The sequence below is a fragment of the Solea solea genome, chromosome 21 (genome assembly GCF_958295425.1).
Source record: "Solea solea chromosome 21, fSolSol10.1, whole genome shotgun sequence".
NCBI lineage: Eukaryota > Metazoa > Chordata > Actinopteri > Pleuronectiformes > Soleidae > Solea > Solea solea.
The window spans coordinates 11,948,638-11,975,284 of NC_081154.1; the positions used below are offsets into that span (position 1 = coordinate 11,948,638).

Sequence of the window (26,647 nt, forward strand, 5' to 3'; positions counted from 1 at the left end):
ACGGCACGTTAACGCATGCATCAGTGGCACTGTATGGCAAACTGAAAGCACGCTAGTTTCAAATTAATACACATCACATTTGTCACGTCTGAAGCACAGTGTCTATTTAGCGCAAAGGAAACCATTTGTCAGCACAACGAGGATCCCCAAAGACACAAAAGTAGATTTAACAAACTGTGTTTTTAAAGCTGCCTCCAGGTCTTAACAGGCACCAGAGACAAGATGAAGGCAGTCAATATTACAAAGAATACGTATTAGCATAAAAAACCAAACAAATTAAAAGTTAGATGTCGGAGTCATCAATCACCTTTTCTCCCTTAATTATCGTGCCCTCACCAGATGGTGGCACTACATGCGACGGCATTGTTTGACCACTAGGTCCGTCTGACATCAGACTATCACCCTGAGGGACTGATGGAGGCCCAGTGGCACCACTTCGCAGCACACTCCACACCTGGCATGACATTGCTGGTAAATGAAAAGACTAAGGTTTATATGCGGAGTGTGACAGCTGTTCTGACCTCTGATTGATATCCCATGAGAGTCCCCTCCACACACTGTGACATTTCAGAGTACACTGCAGCCCTGATGGAATTCTGAAACCCAAAATCGATTGTTGTGCCAATTTTGTATTAATGCATTTCGACAGAGAGGAGAAGAGACGCCGTGTCACCCCTTTGTAGCTGAACCACTTCACCGGATTTAACTGTCAAAGGAGGGCGTTTAACAAAGACCGAGCATTGATATCTCTAGGCAGTATATTGGCATGGAAATAGAATTCCTCTACAAACAACTGAGAGGCTGTATGCAAAAGAAAAGCCCTGCAGGTTTAAGGATGTTTTCAAGCCTTTATCCATGACATGTGTCCGGTTAAAATGATACAGTGATAGTAAAGGGGGTTTTCCAAAGACTGACAGAGCAGATGAAAATGTGAGAAAACAATCAAACTCAACTGTCTAGGATGCGGGGTCATTCAGCAGATGCAAATCGTTCAGAAGTGGGAACAAAGGGCAGGATTGAGATTCAAAATGAGGCGATGGATGACAAGACATAAGGCGAAAGTCACAGAGGAGATGGAGAGGGGGAAAAAAACAGAGCAGCAAATACAGCAAGAGGGAAAAACAAATGAACATACACCATTGAGTGGCAACAGGCGACCTATAAAAGCATTCATGAAACTTGACAGTATGACACTCCCTCTCTTAATCACTCACACTGTATACAAATATCCTGACAACACTGCTTACTCATTCAGTTCTTTGTGTGTGTGTGTGTGTGTGTGTGTGTTTGTAAAAAGCTCCACAATACATCGCCCAAACACCCTTCTACACAACCACTTGAAAAGAAATTACAACTTAAAGGTTAATTATTTGTTTTTTCTATTGTATGAGTGATCATTTGGAGGTACATTAAAAGACAACCACATCTTACTGTCTTTGTTAGAAGTGCTGCAGCGTCTTAGACATATAGCAAATAATAAGTTGAGTAGGATGATGTTATCTCTGATGAGACTGATGGACAAGATATTGTTGTGTAGGAATGGGCATTACATGCAAAAATTATAATATATATATATAATTATATATATCAAGTGCCTCCGAATGAACAGCTATGCTGTGTTTTAATCCAAACATTTCTTGGCATGGAAAAATGACTCCACACATCCTGTAGCACTCAGACCATGGACTGGCTCAAACCACATGATCAGGGGGATGATGAGATGGAATAATGAATCTCTTTTATTCATTATTCATATTCATGCCCATCCCTATTGTCGTCAAGGACATTATAACAGAGCTGTATTCATTCTCCTGCACAGGCCATGCTGTACATATTTTATGACAACGTGTTAGCCTGTTATCCCTGGTGTTTTAAGTGTGAGAAGGTAAATGAGGATCACCCAAACAGAGATGACAGAGCAGAAGTTCACAAACTGCAGCGGAAGACGTGTGATGCAGGAGAAAAGCTGGTGCAGAGCGCCAAGGAGCTGTATTCCACACATCTCTGATTTCACGCCCCTGTGCTCTGCTCCCGACCAAGGCACAATAATTGGTATTGCAGGCAAGACTGACAGTTCACGCGCCGGCACAAAAGGAAACAGGGATGCACAGAGGCGGCGGTAAAAGAGAGAAGGTGAGAGGTAGGTGTAGAGACACAGAGACAGAGCGTGAGAGTGGGTGGGTAGAGTTAGAAAAGGTGGGTGAAAGGAAAACTGGTAAACCCCGTTTAGTCTCCAATTCACTTGCTCTGCAAAGCAGCCTGGCTACATTTGAATGAGACATTTTGGCAATGTTAACAGAAGTGCCTGGAAATAGCAAGTCAGTGATCAGCCCTCTCTCTCTATACTTAGACCACAAATGCTTGAGATTGTGTGTGTGAATCAAATAGTTGTTTGTTTGAGGGAAGGCTCACAAGTCAAGGATGGAAGTGTGGGGGTGGTTGGGAATGTCTTGTTTACTGTGTCTGGCTATTTGTTTGCATGGGAGTTTATCAGGGCTGATAATAAAGCACCGACCAGTGAGAGGTCTCTCTCTCTCTCTCCCTCTCTCAGGCACGGCCAGTGTGATGTATGCTTCAGTGACAAAAGCTCCTCCAAATGAAGATGAGAGCCAATATGCTGCATGTCTGCCCAGAAAGCATTTACACATTTGGCTGCATTTACCAGACTCTATGAGAATTACTAATGTGGATGAATGGTTCATTGTAGAGACAGCCAGTAGATGAAGGGGAAATGTAATCACTGTCTGATCTGGCAGCAGAAAGGAGGGTTAAGTCTTAGAGGAGACTTTCAGACACAACAACTATGCAATTGTTAGAATTCCAGTCACGTGTCAAATGTCTTCTCTTTTCTTTTGAGAGAACAGGATGCTTTGAAGAGACCCAAGACGCCTAAATTCCAAGAGAGGATTCCCAACCTTTTTCAGATACCTGAGATTTGAGTACAAGATGTGCTCTCAACCCCTTGAGTTACTGAGAGGCTGCTTTGCTTTCAACAGAAGGGTGAAAAAACAAGAACAGCCACTATTGGAGCCATGGGGAGTTGGGAATCACTGAGCCCCCATGTGATGAATTATATAAAACTCAATCATAATGGGAAGGGAGCTTGAGCACAATGTCCCGTGGACTGAGAGAGTATGCTTACTCACTTGTGGAAGATCTTGGCTCTTTTGTCACTGGAGAAATTCTCCAGCTGCAATGATTCCTGGGTGAGGAAGGCCACAGCCAGGTGGAAGTAGTTGTTCCACAGCTGATCCAGATAAAGACAGAGACAGTCAGTATGTTTGCATGCAAAGTTCAGCGACTGCTTTGTTTAATTGGACTACGGTCTTTGTCCCAAGATAGAAGCACCAGTGGGGAACTGATTTATTAAATTAACTGTTGTCGGCCTCTGCAATGCTAGGCAGCGATATTCCTCCCTTTCAACACGTTGATATTCAGCATTTTCGCATGTTAGTTAGCACGTGAAGCACAATTCTGTGCCTTTCTACTTTCCATTAACTTCAAAAATATTTAATTCTTAAAGCTGACAGAGCATAAACGCTGCCACCTTTAAGCCCAGCAGAAGTAATTCAAATCCCAATTGGATTATATGGTTGTTTTAGCCTGAAAGCCTGTTTTTCAGAAGAATTGTGTCTAGTTTTAGTCAGACTAACACAATAATTGATTTCTTTCTGTCATGTAAATGTGTAGAATACATGTGTCCAAAATCGGGTTTGACACATGAATCAATTCAAGATAGAAAGCTTGTGTAAGACTGGTATACTTGTCAGTAAAAGTGGCTGAATAATAATCTAATATAATAATCTATTCAGATTAACTAATGTTAAACCACTGATCTACAGTGTAACATAAGGAAAAGCTTTATTCATACATCATAAAGAGATGTCACAGAAACACTGTTACAGAAAACCGTCAAAAAGGCTTTTTAAAGTTCAGAGCGGTTTAGTTGTTGACAAGATTAAAATTCTTCCATAGGTCAGAACAAGTTTCTTTATTATGCTTTTATTAAAGCGAGAGCAGGTTATAATGTTCATAAATTTGCATTAAATTACCAGATATAACAGAGGACGTGATGTTCTGTTTCTTGCGGTGTGTGCATCTACTACTTTTCTTTTGTTCCATTCGGAAGATCAAACATAACAACAGCGTGGAACTTCAGTGAAGTGCTGGCCCTTAGAACATGCCAGTTATAAGTCATTAAAGTTTTAATTCAGTGATATCTTAGAGAAAGGAACAGTGTCTTCGTAAGAGAGCACAGGTGCTACTATCAAAGTTGTGTAAACAGTGATTCTTACCTGTAGCTCAAAGTTGGTTTGATCCAGAAACTTCTTGTTGAGCACTGCTGCATACTGATTGATGGCACGTAAGAACACTCTGAAAAGACAAGAGGAGAGTGTGTTGTACATTCTGTAATTTCAATTGTTAATTTTCAATTGTACACTGCACAACACAGCATTTGAAATTTGACAAGGACTGCACAGATATTGCATTACATTGTAAAGTGTATTTACTGACATTAAGAACAAATAAAACCTTTTGTATAGGTGTTGTCACTACCTCATCGTCGCACAAAATAAAAAGTTTGGGTTAAGTCCTAACTTTTGCTTTTATCTTTTATATTTACAATTACCCCCTGGGAACCTGTTCAAAAAGAGTGCAACATAAGGGGGTGGGGGGAGAGCTTCTTACATTTTTTACCTGACAGCTACTTTGGAACAGTGGCCCCTGGAGGAGCACAAACCAACAACAAAAAAACACTACAAAAAAGATATGACACGCTGTGTCCAATGACAGATAATTAGAAAACTGAACTGCAGTTTTAAATCTGCAGCCAGACGAGAAGACAAAAAACATAGTAGTTTGTATTTGTACAAAGGTTGAATGTTCTCCCAAGGGAAAAATAAAGTATAAGTTTGCTACAGAGGTGAAACACAGATTCAGTGAGGTAAAGAAGGAGTAAAAGAGGAAGTGAAAAAAGATACGTTATATTAAATTTACCAAAACCTCGGAGCTACTGAGATGACATTAATTGCAGAAACTTCACGGCTTTAATTAACGCTCTAAACTGGAAAGAAATCATAACACAGACAAGAGCTTTTCCGTCACAGCAGCTGTGACATTGTTTCATATATGAATGGGGTAAATAAATACCATTCATCAACGGATTCAGGAGATTTTTGTGGATGCTGCAAACGAAACACAGTAAAAGGCCCACTCACTATTTAACATCATTGCCTGGTATGAGCAGCCACAACTATACTACACCATTATACTTTGCACACTAATCTCCTTAATTACACTGTGAGAAAAAGTTCAGTAGAATATATTTCTAATAATAAAATAATCCTGCAGTAACGGCTGAACAGACAAGGACAGAGTGGCAGCTCGAAACAGCGCCAAAGATGCAGCAAAAGGAAAGCCGTGCATGTGACGAATGGTCTGCCAACGAGCAAAGTAGCTGACTGTTGAAGTGGGTTAATGGGCGAGCTAGCCTTTATAACCCGCCAGCCAGACACACTTTCATCCCACACAAACCAGGCCAAAAATCGGATTTCAAGTGAGGCTGCACAAACAAAACCAAAAAGGACAAGGAAGGCACCGGTGGCAGGAGGACGCTGGTTCTGGGGACGAGGCCAAAGGATGCGGCTCAATGAGTTTCAAGCCAAAAGTTCATGAATACCAGGCAGAACATTGAACCAAAGCATTTTTTTTTTTTTTTAAAAGGTTTGTTTTGGGTTATTCTAATTTAAAGAACAACCACCTCGAGTTGTGTGGTTTCTCAATTTCAACTCCTGCTTCATTCGGTGCATTTGATTCACAACTGCTAATCAGTATTAAGTGATTGCCCGAGGCATCAGAATGTGCGGCGGGAAAAAGCTGCAACGTAAAAAAAGGAAATTTGCTATGCCAGTGGAGTGTATTGCCTGTGGGTGGGCAATGATGTAGCATTAAGATGTAACACTCAGGTAAGCGACACTGGCAGGTGAGTAGACATCTGCTGCACAGTGAGTGGCTGACCACCTCGTCTTCAGCGGGATTCTCAGGTGCATGGTTAGCTATCACCTGAGCTCAATGGTAGGTCTTCATTTCATTGACATGCGGAGAGGAGTGGACATATCTGACCCTGCATCAGAATAACCAGAATCATAATCACCAAATCAGAATCCCTGTTGTTGAGGTAATAACACTGAGCGACCGAAGCAATGCAATATTCCCGTACCACATTCATCCGCAGTGATGACTAAATGCTATCTCAAGCTGATGTGTGAGCCACACAACAATAAGAGTCACCTTAATCTTTAACTGAAAAGGTCAACTGTCATTGAACACCTTTAGATAACCCATTAGAAGTCCATTTCTTTGGCTCTCTAGCGTATGAGTGGGAGAACCCACCCCCCATCTCCTGAGCACTCAGACAGCCTATTACCTCCATCAAGTCTGCACCAGCACCCACCCCCCCCACACCTCACTCAATTTTCTGCTGCTGTGAACATGCCAGCCATAGTTGATACGCTTAAGACTAGACTAATGCTTAAATATGTTTCCATCTTCTTCACTTGTTGGCTCAGAAATATGGCAAATATAATTTGAAAGGTTTATTATTTCCAACAAAAAAACAACAATCTATTTGTTTATCTTCTTCATAAGACGGGAGCATGCAACATTATCCGCAGGGTGTGTGAGTTAACTGTAAAATGGATGTCGTTCCTACTATGGCCAAAAGACAGTAATAGAATGTTACTGTTTTAATTTCCAGCACAATTTGTTACTCCCCTGGCAACAAATGAAAACAACTTCTCATTTGACGCAGCAATTCATTCATACCGCGGATGCACGAATGTACCTTTATGAGGATGGATAAAGATTTGTGTAATTCGATGTCGACTCTCGGTTCACTAATTTAGCATTAAAGAAAACAAGGTTCAGTGTGTAGGATTTACTTAGCAGTGAAATTGCCGACTGCGCTCACAGAATACTCCTCACCTCATTCTTCACTTCCAAGCATTAAGTAGATCCTAGAGCAGCCTTCATTACGTTAACACTCAAATTCATTCCCTTGAAGAGAACATTATGAGGTATCCTGAGTGATCAACACTAGATATTAAATATAATGGCTGTATTAGGGTGATCAAGAACCCAAAACAAAATTCCAATCAGAAGCCCCAGCAATTTAAATCAGGAGATGTGTCTACTGGGATAATAGATAAGCTCTTAAAAATTATATTGTACATTGTCCTTGACAGCAATAATTTTTTTTGGTGCATCAGGAGAAGGACTTTTAAGCCAATTATCTTCTTCAATGAAACCCTGAAGATGGACCGCATCTTTATACTGTTTAAGAGTTGAATTACAGGCAAACATTACTGACCGACCAAACTCTGAAGTTTAAACCATTTAGTTCAATAATTTGGCTCAATTACATGTTCGGCACAAAGGGTGAAACCAAAGTTATAATCACAAAAGCAGCACACAGCTCCCACAGCTGGGACACAGAGTGAGGAAAGAGGAGACATCAATACTCTTCACAGCTTCTGGCTAAATACGAGTCAACAGGTAAAATGCACCTATAATCGACCATTTCTTTCCCGATCTGCCTTTTCCAGTTAATGCAGTCCTTTATGCTTTGGCTGCAATTAGCTGAAGATCACTGTGTTCTCCCCATGACTGATATCCGCTGTCTGTTCAGGGGTGTGTGACACGGTTTTGCATGAACACGTTCTGTGGGCGACACTCTGTCACATCGCGGGTCACGTGATATTGAAACCGCCAGAAAATTAAAGCTCATTTGAAGTCGGCCTGTACGTGTGAGCAGAGGTACAATGGGATTTAAAAAACAGACAGGACAGTTCCAGTGTGAGCACAGCCTGACATTCATTTAAGAAGAAAAAAAGTTAATGAGGCGGATGAAAATAGAATATACTCTCCCTCACAGAGGGCTCTGACTAAGACACTCCAAAAAGGCCTTTTTAAACAAGATTAAAGGCACTTGGAGCTAATTTCTTCTGCTGAATATATTTTTTATGCGAGGTGAAAAGTAACAAATCTTTAAATAAAAGTGATTCTAACACATGCTCTCTGTCTCTGTCTTATTTAAGACTTAGTCGTAAAAAATGCAATTATTTTTACATTACATACCGTAGTTAATCAAAAAATATTGATTTCTGGGAATATTCTGCAGTGAGTGTGAATCAAGTGAACATGGTGAACATTAAAGGTTGATTATACAATCTGGGGTGCCATTTCTCTTTTAATCTCACATTAATACCGGCACCAAATGCCAGGAGGGAAGAAACTTGGTTGCCACGCAACATCTACAGTATGATGACATCATTACACCTTAAAGACAAACGACTTCATTCACATTTAGTGTTTGTTTTACACCTTAACTCTTAAAAAAGCGCCTGATCTCGTGCTGCCTTCTGTTTTTCCACCTCAAGTTGAGGATGCAACTCAAAGTAGCACACTTATCTGTGTAAATGAGAGGGGATTCCCTGATTTCTGCTCAAGAAAAGAAACATGCAGCGTGGAGAACCTTTAACTTTTTAATTAGGCAATGAGACAGCACCTCCTACGCAATAGAGTCAGTTTCATACAGTGTGCATACGGTACCGTTATATGATAAATATGCCATCCATATCCACAAAATTGTCAGTGTCAGAAAAATCACCCCATTATTGGTGATTGATGGGTGTGCTGCACATTTACTTTTCAGCACAGACAAAGGATTTGCTTTTCATACCCTTGCTGCGTCTTCTTTTTTTTTTTACATATAATTTTAAATCAGCTTACTTCCTGCAACCATGACACTCAGACTTAATCTCTGTCCGATGATCTGCACCACAGACAACTAGCATTCATGCTAATAAAAAGTTATCGGCAGATCATACTTGCTAATTGAGTTCAGGGAGCATGCTCGATAATGATCACCATCTATTTGCATACTATTCCTGAATAGCTGGCGTCACTGCCTTTGCTCGGAGATAAGGCAGGGTCCAAATCCTTCATTATCAAACCAGTTATTATTATTAAAATTGATTATCTTTACTTGGGACATCTGATCTAATGTGACATCACTTTACGTGGGCACATTAGCACATGAGCTGCCGTCGCACTTTAACTGCACGGCACGTAAATGTAGCCATAATGATGATGGGCCCAAAAAAATTCCATGTTATATCTATAATATTTAAATACATTAAAGCTGGAATCCATTTTGTCAATTAATGCATCAGTGGTGCAAAAACACTAAAAGCAAAGCATTAAAGTGGGGGGGGGTTAGTGATTGTCATACACTGTTAAACTCCACTTATATTATGTCCTCATTGTCCACTCACTCTGTTCTGTGTATGCAGTGAAATAAATCAGTGGGATTAACCTACAGGTTGACAGATTAATCATTTTAGCCAATTAATCAGCTTTGAAAGGATGTTTTACATCCTCTCAGCATTGGTGGTCTCTGACTCTGACTGATAAGTGTAGTGGCCGATGGCTGTGCATGTGTCATGTGGAGTCGCAGAGCACCACTCTGCATGGATGCTCCACAACCACGGTTGGTACTGACTAATAGCACACCTCGCACAAATTATGGGCCACTGGCGACATTTGTTCATTTAAAGGCCACTTATGCTTTGTGTATGTGATCTTCTCTTGATGATTACTGACAAAAACAACTGTTAAAAGACTCATTTAGACTCCATTTTCATCCAACCCAAACATAATCTCTGTCACTACCCTACATACCTTGGTGTGTCTTTTGTGTTAGTATGGACGCTTACACATTACTTCCTCTAGAGGGCACTGTCGAGTAACATCAACATCAATTGCTTGATCCGATTATTGCCGATGAGAGAGCTCAATGACGAGCAAGATTTTCAATATTTCCGTATGTCCAGTGTCACTTTTGACAACTTGCTTCACCGCAAAGCCCCTTGAATCAAACATACCACGTCCGACAGCGCACCAGTGAGTGAAGCCAAGCGCCTGGCAGTCACTCTCCGTTTTCTAGCTGCAAGAATAAGCCAGAAAGCTCTGGAAGCATGTTTTAAATTGGGCACTGCAACCGTACAGTAGCTTGCTTCTTTTTTTTGTCATTTTCCTGACTGATTGGACTGTTGACTCTATGCTGCCCCCACAATTTCCAGTTGTATTGCTCCATTTCATCCTTTTTAAAAATATCTCTGATGTTTTTTTTGCCTTGGGCAGTCAGAGGTAGAGGGCTGTTGGCTGATTAATCTTTGTCATGCTTCAAACTATTGTTCTTCTAGGCCTTTAAGACTCCACTATCAGTCGACCTCAAGAACAATCAGAACCTGTATGTGCACATTCTTCCCCTCTCTTCTTGGGAGTTTGGAAACATCACCACTGCAAAAAATGAAAAGATGTACTCGTGTATTTGACTTGAATTCAGTGTATTTATCTAATCACACCATTTTTATTGGGACTTATTTACTTAAATAAGTAATAATCTAAAGATACTTAGGATAATTTGACTTGTTTCAAGGCACTTGTTAAGAAACCTTAACAATTGCCAATTTTGCCTTGCTGCACTGGCAGATCATTTTGCTTGTAACATGTAATTTTCCCCTAATAGTGGTAATATTTTCTTGTTTTTTTAGAGACATTTTTTGTAATGGCCTCAGTTAACATTCAACATTTGTATGAATGTTGTCCAAGTTTGTAAGATTGATTCTACAAGATGACAATGCCAAAATACCTTTTTTTTTCATTTATTGTATTTGTAAATTGCAGACCTTTGTTGCCTACAAAATTGAAACTAGACGATACGAACAGATTAATGTAGGTATGTGACTGGAAATGATATGATTGTTCACCGATGCCACAGACCAATGACGTTCTGTCAGTTCAAGAATACTGTGAGAAGTGCTGCGGTCCATTTGACTTCATGGCAGCAGGCAGACTGCAGCAAGAAGCATGCTCGCTATAAACACAGAAATGCAAGATGCAACAGTGACAGCAAAGGCTGTTTTTCAACCAGGCAGAACGTTTTTTAAGAGGTGAGCGGATTACTAATGAAGCAACACATGCTGATTTACACTCCAAATACCATGAAGCAGGAAAACTCCACACTGGAGTCAGGAGGCTGCTGAAGTTCACACTGAATTATCAGTGAATCATGAAGCAATTAAAAAGATTATGACAGTCTAAAGCTTTAACAATGTATCTCTTTGGATTTTAACAATGTGCCTTCAAGTGAAAAATTAAAGTGTCACGACTTTTTTTTTTTTTTTACACAAAAAACATTCATTAGGAAATATTTCTGATGATCCTTAGATACTACAATGATTGTGAATTCATAATCAGCACTTGAACATCAGGGCATTGCAGATGATTATGTAAACCACTGCCATAAAAGCAGGAAGTCATTCACAGTCACTGTTGATCAGTGTGCGCATCAAGTCTGCTTCCAAAGAAGCCAAATTAAATACACATCAGATATGCAGTTGTGAAAAGGGGCCGTTTGATTGGACACACTGTTGATCCAAAGACAGAAATCATTGCGTTATGATTGTGCCGCAGTTTAAAGACAGAAATGGCATCTTCACTGGGTGCGTGATGAAGCATCTGCCTCAGTGAGTTACCTTTTGTTTCTGCTAAAATGACATGTATAGAAAGAGAACTTTATAATCACAAAAAAGTTTATAATCACAAAAAAACTAAAACCGCTGCTATGTGAATGCACTAGCAACAGACTAACATTTTTTACTTTATTTTGTCATGTTTCAGAGTGTTATACCGTTTTACTTTTATACCTCTTTTATTCATAAAGTAGCGAGGATTTTCCATAACACCGGTAAAACCTTTCCATTACCAGGAAAGGAGGCTTCCTCTCTGTCAGCTCAATGATGGATTCTGTTAAATTAATACTTTGATTCAAGTAAACTTTCACTGAAGAAATTGAAGATTGTGCACTTTGAGTGTGCCATCTGAATGTTATACATGCTGGTTTTGGTGGGGTTTTACATTATAGGAATACTAATTTACTTGGGTTTACAGTGTGTTCGGTTGAATGACTCCATGATTGCAAAACGTATCCCCCATGGTCACATTTGATGATGATAAAAAAACATGCTGACAGGAATCACTAATGTTATTAGTCTTCGGTGAGACTATATAAAGGAGAACTGACACCGTGCAGTCTGTCACTCAAACGCACTGCACTCCATGGACAATGGCAATATTACTTCTCCGGGCTGACGCTCATCATCAAACAGAAGGACAGTAAAACTAACTCAGAGGAGCACGATCTACTGTATGTAAATAGTGTTGAGCATAGGCATTGGAGACAAAAGATGAACTAACTAATGAAACTTCTAACCTTCATTGGGTTGTTGGCAAACAAACGCATGCTTGTGCCTGGTGATGCAGTGCAGTATGAAGCAATAGGTCACAAAGCACACTTTCATCACTGCCACTATTGCTCTCTGGAACACGGGTCTTAATCTGACTCTAGCAGAATTACCAATCAGAGTTCCAACATACAGACACTATCCACACACAAGTAGTAGACAAGCAACATAGTTATTAGTCCAGATAAAGGTCAGGTCTTTTCTGTTTAAACAGCAAAAAGCCGCGGTTTGAGAAGAACTTCAAGTGTGCACGGTTCATTTGGGGCTATCAAACATCGATGTAGCTACAAAGAAAATATGCTATACATTTTTTAATCAAAGTTAATCAGATTTTTTCACAAACTAGTATGTGAAATATTCTGTCCTTTCTTTGTTAAGGTTTCATGGAGTATAGCCCTGGAGAGATGAAAACATTTGATCAGTGTCAACTTTTCAGAAGCGCATCTTAAAAACAAACAAACAAACAAACAAATAAGATCAGGTCAGCAGGGGTACCTTGTCAGAATTACATTTAGATTTAAGGATATGATATTACATTGTTTGTTTGCTTTCAAACACACAGGACCATGTCGGAAAGTAACCAAAAACCTCTTTCTGAGGTTTACAACCACAGCAGTCTTTCAAAATACATTTTCCTGAAGAGGTAAGTATGTCAACTCAGCTACCCATAAGCACTTTCTTTTTTGTTTGTACTTAGGCAGGTTATATGAGAAATAAACAGTATAAACAAAAATGTTGTCAGTTTTTTACATCTATGAGTCCTTCCAGACCTGCCTTCCAGGACCTAGATCGTACAGAACTTCAAATAAGCTACAAAAATCCTTTCCAAATGAGTCTTTGAGGGACTGAGGACATGGTTATCATGTTTAAGAGCTGCTCCTTCAGCCTGCGTGGATTTTCGTCGTTTCATCTACTATTCAGGGAACTCCTAATTATTCTCCCAATCCTCTATTCGTAGACATGATTAACAGTTCTGAGAAGGAAACTTAAGGTGTTATTAAAGGAACTTAGCTGATTTTAAGGCCACCGGATGTTTACTCACATCTAATAAATGAAAAGTTTGATCATGTTCCTCAGTAAGCCAGCCAGGCACAGAAGAAAATACTTTCTTATGGACTGTATTGTAGTGCATATCAAAACTAGAAGAGCACATATTGCATACAAAACCAAAATGTGGATCACGATGCTACTCCGCAACAAATTTGACCCATTTTGGAGGTGGAATCTCTCTGTGGATTACAGAGAGGACTGCCGCTTGATTATTATAAAGTTTATCACTGATTATTAAACAATGTTTTACTTGATTTATTTTTTCCATTGTAGTAAGTAAGAGAAGCTGGTCGAAAACAATCAATGTGGTAAATGTCATCATTTCAAACTGTTAATCAATAACTGGCGATGCAACATCAACATAAGAATAAATGTTTCACTGTTGGAAAAAGAAAATTGCCAATGAACCGTGCTCATATTTATGATGATGATTGCACTTAGTATGCAGTGATTCAGCACATCTCAGGCTATAAAGTTGAAGAGGGCAGAGCTTTTGAAAAGTTTACTATGCAAATCTGTAAAGGGGGCACATTAAGCTGACTGTACAAAGCAGCCAGCAGCTGTTGTCTTTAAAAAAAATGTGAGAAGGTTCTTCGTCCCCCTGAGAAAACAGAGTGACTGCACTGTTAAAGCAAATGCCAAGTTGAACTTATTTAGTGGCCCCTCTTTAACAGAAATCAAGGATTAACCATGAGGCACTTGTACCCATCCAGTGTCTCACCTGCAATCCTCAAGGTTTTTCATGACTGCTACTTTACAACAGAGGCTTAAAGTGTTAGACACTGACATTTTTTTTAATGGAGGATATGGAGATAAAGTCTGAAATGTCTGCACAGATACAGTATCGTGCAAGGAAGAGTGTTATACACAGTGTCTGAAGGCCTGTATTCAACCAAACGTGACCTTAGTGAGCAAACTCCCTTTCTATCGCCAATTAAACATCACCATTACACTATTGCCGGTTGACGTGGGGGTGGGGAACGACGGCTGTAGCGAACCATACAGAAGCCGCTGTCCGAGGGGCAATTAGGGCTCATAAATCAGTTTACAACCTAGAGGGAGTGGGAGGCAATAGGTAGAGAAGCAGGACTGGGAGCCAATGACCGCTGCTATTGCCGATGCCCTGTCTCATTAGTGGTGCTATCATAATGTACAGAAACATGAAGTCTGCCTGTGTCCTGGATGGTGACGTATGTGCTGAAGCTGGCGTGTGTCCACAGACAAGTCGCTGTTAGGAATGAATGAGGGACATTCAAGTAAGTCTCATTCAATTTTTAAATGTATTTTGAACTGAATTTTGATGTCATCAAACACAATCTTGACAAAACAGGTATAAGTATCTACTCAATATTCTTTTATCTTAATAATGGATGAAACGACCATGTTGTTTATGGTTGTCTTTGTTGCTTTTTGGCCCATCATATCTTCATGTATTTTCAAATCGGTCATTATCATAATTATTGAATTGATAATTATATAAAGTTTGATATATTACTCTTAATATACTCATGAATGATGGTTCTACACGTCTTCATGAGGTTCTTCATTCTTCATCAATCAGTCTCCAAGGCTGTGAGAATGAAAGAGTGAGCAGCAAAAAGACTACAACGCGCGCACACACGCAGCTTCCTATGCTCTTAAGACTGTTAAAACAAAACATTTATAGCTCACCCGTGGGATGAATGAATGTGTCACCTTGGGTTCTCTCAGTGGGGAGCAGCGGAAAACAACCTTTCAAACACACGTTGATGGATGTGACAAATGGAAGACTATTGCTAATTTGTCGTGAAGCCGACACCTGCAGGACTCAAACTGGCTCAAGCATGAAAAGACTGAGATGACTCAGACTTTGACGTGGTTGGTTTTCAGTTTTGGTGGTCTTTGTTGTCATTGATGTTATTATTTTTGCCTCAGTTTGGTCATTATTTGTATGCTGCAAATAATGACCAGTTGGAGGCAAGTGGCGTTAATCCTGTTAATCTGCTGAACGACCACTGGCAGTAGAGGTCACTCTGGAAACTTTTGGTGGTCACTATACTAGCACAGTATTGCCGTTGCCTCCGTCTGACATAAAACAAATCACTTCCTGTGTGCAGTGCAGGCGACCCAAGAGCTAAGTACTTCTATACTGAGAGAGACAGAAGGAGTTGTGTGGAGCTGATAGACTTAATTAGCGTTGGGTGAACTGATGTGACAATAATTGAATGTAACCGACATCTGTTTATATTTAATATTTTCCGTCAAAAATAGTGGCTGACTTCACCAACTAGAATGCTGAATTAGTCTCATAGCTGTCACAGACAAGTATACAAAAGGTGGAGGATTCAGCCGAAGCATTGGGGGAGAGAGACAAATTGATCTCCTGAGTCAAAAATAAAACATTTCACATGCTACAAATCCCATCTGAGAATGAAATGCTGGGAGCCCCGATAGCTCAACAAGCAGTCAAATGCACGGATGAAGGAAAAACAACCAATAGAGAGCAACACAGCAATCACTAGTCAACCTAGCTGGGGATGATGTTGTGATGGTTCTGGTTACGGGCCAGAGGCAAGTCAAAGTTGTGTTATTTACATCCGTTTCAATTGTTTTGGGTCTGATTCGGCTGCAACTGAAGGTGATTTCATCCGTCACTGCCTCTGTACAAGTTTTGGGATGTACTGCTGTCTTGTGAAAGATGTTGTGCAAGGCCGGCTGAGGCTGCAGCGGAAGCTGCACAAAATATAAATTGCCTCCTATGATGTTACAAGAATTGAATTGTGGGGAACCAACCAGCTGCTTGCACCTGGCAGCTTGATAATATATTTGCCACTAATAACAACATGCACTGTAGTTATGTGGGCACTAGGTTTTAGAATTTTCACATCTTTTCATACTTTTAAAAAAAAGAAAAGAAAAACTGGGCTTCAAAAAATGACAACACCATATGGGTGAAAATTCTGCAGTGACCACGGATCTTTGGCTACTGGGTAAAAACCATCCATTTTTAATAATGCATGGATGCTGGTAGGAAAGAGGGGATTTTCTGTCTTTGTTGTGAAAAAACTGATTTGAGGTTTTCATCTGACAGCTTTTGCCTTGCATTCGCACAATAGTACTACAACAAAATCCTGAAAAGGGACTTTTGAGTCAGCTCTCTCTTCTTGTGAAGAACGCACAAAAGAACAGCTCTTTACTGAACTCATTAATCACAAAGGACATTTAATCTCTATTTTGTATATTAAAAAATGAATCAGGCAAGATTCATATTAATAAAACAGAAGGCCATAGCAGCACAACCAGCAACAAAGTAAAGAGACCCAGAGACTAACTTTTAGAAATGAACAAGCAGCATACAAGTAAGCATCTATAATTCATGTAATTGTTTGCCCCTGCACTGACTGCTCATCTGATTGGTACACCGCTGAGGCCTTGTGCCGATATTTGCATGAAGAGAAAAACATTACAAAATATCCTTAGCAATTTCTGACTGCTGTTCCCTAGCAACAACAGTGTGTGGAAATTAAAGCTGCATGATTTATATGTGTGTTTGTATATGTGCATCTGTGTCAAACAGGGTAGCACTTACTTATTTTGCATCATGTTCATTATGATCCAGTCTGAGGGGTAGACATTCTTCCCGATGAGATCTTTAAACATGATGAATGTTTCCATTAGGAAATCCTACAAGAGAGAGAACATTTTTAAAATAAAACCTTTCTTTCTGTTTCCTCCTACCACCAAGATGAGAGCAATCTGTAAAGAACTGTTTTCTGGTAGAAACAGATAATTAGATTTGTTTTTTTTTTTTGTTTTTTTCCTAAGGTGAAATTCACTCATGAATTTTGTTTTTAAACACTTGAAACAAATAATAACCCAGCATTTTCTTAAAAGAAATATGGTGTAGTAAGAGTAGTTCCACACCTGCTTCAACATCACAGTCAATGACTTTTCAAGGGCTACTCCAACCCACTCTCCTCATTTTGATTTTCAAGGACTCAACATAGAGCAAGTTTAACAACAGTTAACCTAAAGCAATTAGAACATTTACACCGAGAAGTAGCAGGATTTCCAGAGGCTAAAAACTGATTATTAAAAGGAGATAGGCTTGTGTGTTTCAATTCTCAGCCATGTTGCCTTGCAATGGTGGTAGACAATGTCATTTCTCAGTGGAGTGATAAAGACAGAGTTAAGAGACAGTGGCTCAAAGCCAATTTAATAAAGCAAAATTTGAAAAGAAAATCAATGAAGGAAATACAGTATAATAATGGAAACACTTCCAATAACCCATGCCTATTTTTAAATCTTTACCAAGCCTTAAATTATTTTGTCATATCCACAAACGTTCAAGGATTTCATGGACCGGAGGAAATGACCTACAGTGAACTTGCAATAATCTTACTTCTCACAGGAACATGATTTCTTGTTATAGTTAGATCATATGAACAATGCATATAATTATCTGTAATTAAAGCATATATGACAGCTTAATAAGTAGTTTCACTGGTGCTACTAATAGATGGCACTTTTTCCTCCAGCAACTGATTAAAATTCTCCCTCAGTAATTTCAGTTTTGTTTTTTTTAATCGAAGAGACAGAAAAAGTACATTTCACATCTTTACTCAATGCAGTTTTGACCCTTAATGTCCCTTAATGACTCCCTCTCTAGCTGGCAGTGCCAGCTTAATACCCAAAACATAAAAGTTAATGTGCATTTATTTTTTTGGCTGTAGATCTTGATGAATTTGTGGTGGAGTTTTTAGAGAAAACCTACAATATAAACAATATAACAAAGTGGTCACACCCACTTATGAAAAGTGGACGTGGCCTACGCCAGCTCACAGACAATTAATCTGTGGAAAGATCCAGCTCCATTGTAGGGGGAGCATCAAACCAAAGCCTGTCTATGATAATAATTGTTTAGAGTCACATGAAAGAAAATGACTGCAATTCCTCCAGAAAACTGTGTGTACAAATTAATTCTAGTTTAGTTTTTTTCTTTTAAATAAATTAGTAATCTTACTTACTATATTAATTCTCGCAAGACCATTATTCATTGAATATTACATAAAAGCTACACTAAAATAGCTGCCTGCTTAGATTTAATACAGAATTATTTGAAATACAAATTAGATTTTGTCCTTTGAATAAAGCTCAAAAGTCATCCGTTGGGGTAACTTGTAACAATAGAGTTATATAACGCTAATTATTAGGAATTATTCAGAGATGAAATCAATGAGATTTATCCCTCTTCCATAACTTAGTACTTAGTATCATCAAGATTCATGTCGTCGTGCGAGAGGAAGGACAGACTGACCATAAAGTGGAAGAAAAACATTCAAACTTACATCTAACTTCTAGAGAGGTAGAAAATACTTAACTACAGGCTCTTCATCTTGGAGTCATTACATGACAATGCCTAAGGCGTCTCATCTCGCGCACACAGACATACTGAAAAGGTGTACTCACCACCACATCACTCCTTATCTTGCCAAAAGTGTTGATCAGATGGGCGTAATGGTAGTCGTCCATCTGCCTCAGTGTGGCAGTCATGCTGGCCACAAAGCTCCCCTGGAGAAAAGAAAGAGGTACATTACTGCACAATCAAGTTCAAATTTAAGCAGAGGAGGTCTCTCTCTCTCTCTCTCTCTCTCTGATTTAGATGGATACTGTTTTGAAGAGTTGATTGGATTGGAGAATGAAAAGCAGGCCTGGCCCCGCAGGTTTGAAAGGGTAGGCGCCCTCACACTGTGACTGATCTCATTAACCTACTGCCCTCCGCTCCCCAGCTTTTTGTCTCCACTGATTATAATTCCCGTGAAGTCCATGAAGTGTTGTCTATGGTACCCACTGCGCTACTCTGGCTTTAGTTAGCACTCCGTACATGTGCTGCAGCAGGTAGATAAGGGGACGTAAATGTGTGGTCGTCTGGTGGAGAGACGCTGGAAACGTATGGACTTGTTTCTGACTGATAATATGACTCGAGTAAGAGAATCATGATACAACTACTACCAAGAAAGGTAGATGGACGGGTAGCAAAAAGATGAAGTGAGTGTATTCAATAATATCTTTTTTATCAAAACATTTAAATGAATTGATATATAAAAAAAACACCTCGGATTTGCATAATTAAAAATAGCATAACATTGACCACTGTATTAACTCAAAACAAATGAAGGATAAGTGAAGGTAATTAGCTCATTTGTCAAACAGTGCATGAAAACACATACAGAATAATAAGTCTGAAGTCTGAGAAGTCTCAAAGGCACTTGGCAGCCAGTTCAAACAAGTTCAAATCTAAAAATAACTATTGATGTATAATATTGCTGGATTGACCAAAATGTTTCAACAACTCACAACAAACACCTCGAGTTAAATGAGCTAAAGAGAGCAAAAACTCATAAGAAAGAGGGAAGAAAAAGGAAGTGTTTTAACTTATTTATGTCTTTACACGAACATAGCTGCAAAAATACCGTCTGTGACGCAGGACGGCTCTGAGCTTAGTTCACAGAGATTTGGTTACAATATTGCAAACTCGAATCATCTGTGACTAATCACCTGAACAAAGCCCAGGTTGGGGACTTGTATCTGGTAAAGTGAGCACTCTGTTAGCGCAGCCCCTTTGCAATGAATAGAATCAGCTGCCTCATGGTATTTAATCCTCACAAGGCGTTCCATTTCGCTGGAGAGCCTCTCCTTGAGCTGCAATTAGGACTGACCCGCCAAAACACAGCAGAGCAGAAACGATGCCCACAACACACACAGTCTTACCTCATATGACTTTTGTTTCCAACTGTATTTTTCACAAGATCGTAGTTACAGCTGTGGTATTATTAAACAAACTTTTGTTATTAATTATTATTAGATTTATTTATCCAAATATATCCCATCAGCGGTAACCTCTATGATTCATGTTTCCCTCACTTTCTGTCATGCTTCGTGGAGCTCATGACTGCTTCAACTTGCCCCCATGTTATGCTTCACAAAAAACAGAATGACTCATGTTATATTAATATGGAAATGCTTTTTTTTTCTTCCAAAGCACAGAGGGCTAGGGCTCTTTCATCTGTCAGGGCATGTAAGCCTTAGTTAGCCTCGATTCTTCAGCATTAATGATGGAGAACAATTTCAGACTAGTGTGTATTAAGTGTGTGTAAAGTTAATGACGTGCATAAAAAGATGGTTCTCAAATACTCTTGTAACTTCATATTCTCCTTACAAGGGACGGGTCCCAAAAACCTGGTATTAAATGGTGCCTGAGGCTAAATTATCGAAGACAGAAGTATCAACAAGTGTGTTTTTTTTTGCTTTGTTTTTTAAAGGATTGTGCTCTCAGTCGAGGATATATTGGGAAAATACATTTTTCTTTTTATAATTGCTTAAGTTATAAAGATTAAAAAGAGCCTGTGCACAAGGCATTCGATGCAACACGTCTTTTACATGTTAAGGTAGAAACACGAGTCATGAGTCGAATTAATCGAGTGAAAGGCCATCATGTAGAGACATCTGTTCTTGCACTGGGTGCTTGGAGCCCACACATGGCGTTAGCTTAATGAATCAAACACAGATGGTTGAGTAGAAACAACCATTATCCGGCTGAACTGCATGGGTTCATTCATAAATTCAATCTGAAACGTTCAGAGCAGGTGCCACCACTCACCTGAATATTCCAGACACTCAGGAGAGAGGTGACTTTGTTGTGTTGTGTAACTGAGGCACAGTGACTATATATACATATATATAAGGAGAAAGGGTTTCAAAGCAGGACATAGATTTAACAAGGCCCCTAACAAGGTAAATTCAGCACATTCACTCACTACAAAGCCTTGAGAGTCTGGAACAGCTGGAGAAAATACCACACTCATTCACTTCTTTCAATCTCCTCTCCTGCAAATAATTCCCGCTGAAGTGCCTTCAGAGCACACTTTAAATACTGTAAAGACTTGCTAAGGATCCAGCGCTGGATACAGTAGCATAGGCCCTTTGCGTTCTCCCACCATTCAATCAAGAATACACACACCAGTGTAACTGTTGATTTTATTCCAGCAATGTGTCACCCATGAATTCATCTTTCTTAGTTTCCAAACAAATCCGCCGGCAAAAGGATCGGCTGACAAATCCTGAGAGTGAAAGAAACAGACTTTTATTTTTAAAGGAACAATTAAGATCCAAATATGGAACAGGAGCTTATACCACATTGACAACTATTAAGGCAAAACGAGAGAAATTGTGCTCTCGGGCATGACTGCAGATGGTTATAAAATTCAAGTATGCTTCTCTGAGGTGTCCAGCTATACTTTTGGCTCATCACTCCAACTTCTTTTTACTGGGAAGAACCCATTAATGTTACCATGACAGAGAGAAGAAGTGGCAGAAGAGCAAGAGCCAGAAAATACTCCATCAGCTGCCTGACGAAAGCAATTCAGGACCGAAACAAAACGAACAAATAAATAGAAGACACAAGAAAAAGAGGTCAGAAAATCATTAACACAGGGCCTATTATCTGTTGTTATTATGTGTATGTTTTCCAAGTGGAGGGGAGATTTCATTCAAATTTAAAACACTAATATAGAAGTTTCTTCATTAGTGAAGACAAGCCTGCTAAATGATGACACCATTAAACAGACGTTAACAAGACTGAAACCTAAAATAATACTTGTTGAATTAAATTGGTACCAGTTCCTCATTGGTCAGTACCAAAGTATCAAAGATCATGTGGACGTACAATGCTGCAACTTGCAAAATAATGTCATTGAGTCAATAAACGAAACACTCAAAACAGCCCAGCATGTTTGACTGCCTTAGCAAAGCGTAGGTTTCTGCTCGACTAAAGTTAACACTTATGATGATGAAACATCTAAGAACTTCACTTTTTCACATTTAATTTATGTGCTAAATAATCCCAGAGGGGGCTGTCACAGAGGTTACTGCAAAACATTTAAAGTCCTTCAATACAGTGGAATCCACTCGTTGAAAGATCCCTATACTCTGATGGTGAGTTAAGTGCACTCTTCTTTACAGCTCTCCACCACAGTTATATGTTCAGGAAATTATAGAAAATTACAATGAGTTACCATTGTCCGTTTCTGCAGAAAGCCGCTGAGTACCACTTTATCCTCCACATGAGGCTCGCCAATCTCAGCTGACAAAGGGCGATAGACGGGGTAAATTCTGGACAGTTTGCCAGTCCATCGCAGGGCCACATATAGAGACTAACAACCATCCAGTCTCACTCCGGAGAAAAAACTGGAGAAACCCCCCCGCCCACGTAGGGAGAACATGCAAACTCTATGCAGAATCCCATGTCTTCTTGCTGCAAAGACAAGAGTGCTAACCGCTATAGCAACTTCACATTAAACAAAAGTCAGTGTCATTCTAGCATTTCACGCATGCTTACTTAATTTCAGAGGAGGTACTTGTGTAGGTACCAGTGGACTTCCTCATATAACCTCAAGCAAGTTTCCATGGTTACTGTCTTCTTCGCTGTCTCTTGACCAAAAAAGAGCACGCCACCAACTGGACTGGAAAGTACTGTACGAGAGGGAGCATGTGCAGCTGGCACATACAGTCAAACACAGGTGTGCTCACGGTCGACTACACAGAGTCTGCATGGATCACCTCAGAAATTGCTGGATGACAAAATGTATGCCAACACATACCTGGTGGACCTCTGCAGACAAGTGGATGTGGAAAGCCCAGAGCAGCCCTAAGTGCACCAATAAGTATCTGTGTCAATAAGCAGTACAGGTAACAGTATTGGTATTGACAAAACAATACCCCTCCCCAACATACTCCATCATTTGATAGCCACTTGTTGTGTTGTAAATAATGTCACGAGTTTCTCGACTGAAACAATCTTTCAAGATAAAACATGAAATGAAAACTTCATCATTTGTTATCATCAGTGTCCAGAGGCTGAAGGTTTCTGAAACCCTGCCTCGATATTGGTCCCATACTCGAGGGCAAATGAGGTAGAATCTTTGTGGAAATGAGAAAGTAGTGATTAGAGGGAAGGACCAGATCCATCATTCACCACTCTCTAGCCTGCATCTCTTTGATAATTCATCTCACTTTGGCTCCTGACAGCAGAGAAGTAAAAATTGATGTTTGCTCTAGTTGTGAGGGGTTGCCTCATAAACAGAGCATTTTAAGCTATAATTAAGACAGTCGGAAAATGCCATGCAAGTCTCTGGAGAGGTGTAGACTGAGAGTCATCCCATCTCTGGAGGAGAGAGAACTGAGCACAATGACCCAACAGGGACCAAGATGACCGCCTGTCTCTTTGTGTTAGCTTCAGGCTTGACGCAATATGAATTTACTGCCTCATTGCAACACAAATTGCATAAGCACAAAGAAAATCTTAACTTCCGCCATACCATTTAATCTGAACTGTGAAAGATACTTTATCTATATACACAGAAGTGATGAGCATTGCTAAAAAGAAGGGGGGGGTTGGAGGGGATCTCATGAAAATTCCACTGTAGGATTTGTTGGCAAGAAGAAGAGGCAGATGACAGGATTCCAATTTGTATTCTCCTGAATTTGCCACCTCACTGAAAAAAGTTTGAAGCACTGGGCTGGAGATAAGGTTGAGATATTGGTGATTATTTTCTGAGGACGCTGAAATGGCATCACTGATGGCATTTATAGATAAACAAAAACAAAGATAGAAAAACCATAAACTAGCTGTTCATTAAGCTCCTTTGTTGTATTTGTTGTTGTATTTGTTGAAAAAATGCACTTGCTCAGTTGTTACTTTCTCAAACTCAGTTACGAAACAATTTCTTTATCATAATTTATCAGTTTTTTGAAGGATAATGTGTCTACTTATTAAATTAATATTATAACACGACTATTAATGAAAATAACAACACATTTAAGACCAACAATAAGAATGACCTTACACTGCATTGTCTTCGGGCTGATCAGAAGGAAAAATGCAGCTGTCAATCTTCCCCTTTTTCCTACACACACACACACACACACACACACGCACACACACGCACACACACGCACACACGCGCACACACACGCACACACACACACACACACACACACGTACCAGCAGCAGAGCACAATTACACACTGTCCCGTTAAGTAAAGGCAGGGCTGACACATAAAACACACTTGGCTGCTGCTGCTGTTGCTGCTGCTGGACACAAAAGCAAGTCCACTTGACTCAATCCTCTGGCCAACGAGGTGACAAGCAGGCGGGTCAGCCAACAGAAATAAGAGGAGGACTTGTTGGAGGCCAGCTGAAACCATTCACAGTTGATTCTCTCCTTTCTCTTCAGACAAAAAATGTTTTATCTCCCACACACCAAAGCTTTAGACGTCTATAAACAGACAATTCCATTCATATAGGAAACTACATTAAGCGAAAAGCCAAAGCTCCATCATTCACAGGAAAGAGAACAGATGTTCCTGACTCCCGGCCAGTCAAAGTGTCAAATGGTATGGAGGAACTGTAGTAAGAGGATTGTGTAGGTCAATCATATGTTGTTCATGAATTGAAGCAATACTGATTATTGTTCCAAAAGGTCAGAAGTAGCTTTAACAGTTTGTGCTTTGAGGCAATCCACACTTCTGAGTTAGATCTTGCTGATTGCTCGGCCAGAGGCAGAAAATGTAACTATTTTCCTCGTTTCTGCTCAAAATGAAGTGTGGGTACAGTACTGTGCAAAAGTCGTAAACACATCCAGAGACCATAAGCAAGTGGGAGGAACAACACAACATTCTAATGCATTCTACACCGATTGTGGCTCTGACATGAGGCTGACAGCAGTACGAGCTGACAATGAGCAGCATGACAATGAGAGGAAGCCTCGTGTCATCGAGCAACCCTCCACTCAAAATAAAATCAAACACCTTCAACCGAGTATATTGGAGAGGGTGCGGCAAGATAAGGCAACATAATCAATCAGTTCATTAAAATCTTTATCTATCTGGTGCGTGGTCTTTTCTCTGACACTGTTTTTGATATGGCTGATTTTTAAATGGTTCTCAATAAGATCATTTATCTTTATATGATAGTGGACAGATTGTCAGTGTTTTTTTTTTTTTTTTACAAAGCACATATGGGACATGCACAGAGGTAACTAGGATTGTTCTTTATGAAGATAATGACGCAGTAACTCAAACAGCAAACTACATAATTCATAAATCTATTTGCAATCCTAACAGGCCCAGCAGCATTTACATAATCAAACTGGGTCTTTCTTTGACCAGAGTGCTGTGTATATATGGACATGAAGGGGACAAGGACTTCAAACAGGATTCCCCCGAGGACTTGGCTTCAAGCTAATGAAATCAATGCGAGAGGAGAGTCCCTACAGTGACTTAGTCGCTGCCACTGGTTTATCCATCTGAGAAACAGTTTGCTTACACAAGCAGATCGCTGAGCAGATTCCAATATAAGAACATATAAAAGAAAAAAACCCCCAGAGGTGATTTATCCTATAAATGACGGCCATTAACCCCCGGGCAAAAAATCTGAAACATTTGCCCCACTGAGATGTTGCAAGGTCAAACGCGAGCAAACGTTTCTCAGCTCTCTCTCGCGACAAAAGGTCCCTGCTTGGCAGAGCACTAAGAAAGCAGTGCTTCAGATTTATGACTGTCACACTAAAACAAGAAGCCAGTTTCACAAAATTGTGTTGTGAGTAGTCAGTCAGTCAGTCAGTCAGTTAGGGAGCTGGGGTATTTCAAGTCACACTGCACAAAAGTCAGATGAAGCGACAGAGTACGGCGAAGCGAGCCTGATAAACAGGTGAACCTCAGTGTCAGCTATAATTCATTCAAGTCTCCTATTCCCTTGTTTGAAAACCCTTTGGCATTTACTTCCACAGCTGGATCTCCTGTCCTGCTGTCTGCAGCAAGTGAATAGTGAATTTAGCAATCGTGGAGCTGTCAGGTATTCCTCTGGCTTTGGTTTTGACCTGTATGTTAAGATGACTGACACGTACGGGATCCGAGATAACTTCTCCTTCAATTCAACTTCAACAGTCACACTCTTCCACACTTTTCACCAGTGTCTAGATAATTGTAATTCCCTCTATTCAGGGCTCAGTCAAAAGGCCATTATCTGACTTCAGCTTCTTCAAAACTGGGCTGACAGAATTCTGACAGATTCAGAGAAGCAACACCACGTCATTCCCATCCTTGTTACACTACACTACACTACACTGGCCATCTTTTACCTTAATATTTAACTAATTAAGAGCCTTTCATGGCCTCCTCCTACCTGCATC

General features: G+C 39.9%; 1 protein-coding gene across 2 annotated transcripts in view; it reads right to left on the bottom strand.

Annotated features, from left to right (window-relative positions):
• dock1 (dedicator of cytokinesis 1) overlaps window positions 1–26,647 on the bottom strand; it is a 170,564-nt gene that overhangs the window by 38,255 nt on the left and 105,662 nt on the right. For both annotated transcript variants that reach the window (XM_058620599.1, XM_058620598.1), the window contains exons 28-31: window positions 18,867–18,968; window positions 16,987–17,081; window positions 4,296–4,374; window positions 3,147–3,247 (exon numbers count right to left, since the gene is read on the bottom strand). In XM_058620599.1, coding sequence (XP_058476582.1) covers window positions 3,147–3,247; window positions 4,296–4,374; window positions 16,987–17,081; window positions 18,867–18,968 — 377 coding nt within the window. The remainder of the gene's footprint in view (window positions 1–3,146; window positions 3,248–4,295; window positions 4,375–16,986; window positions 17,082–18,866; window positions 18,969–26,647) is intronic.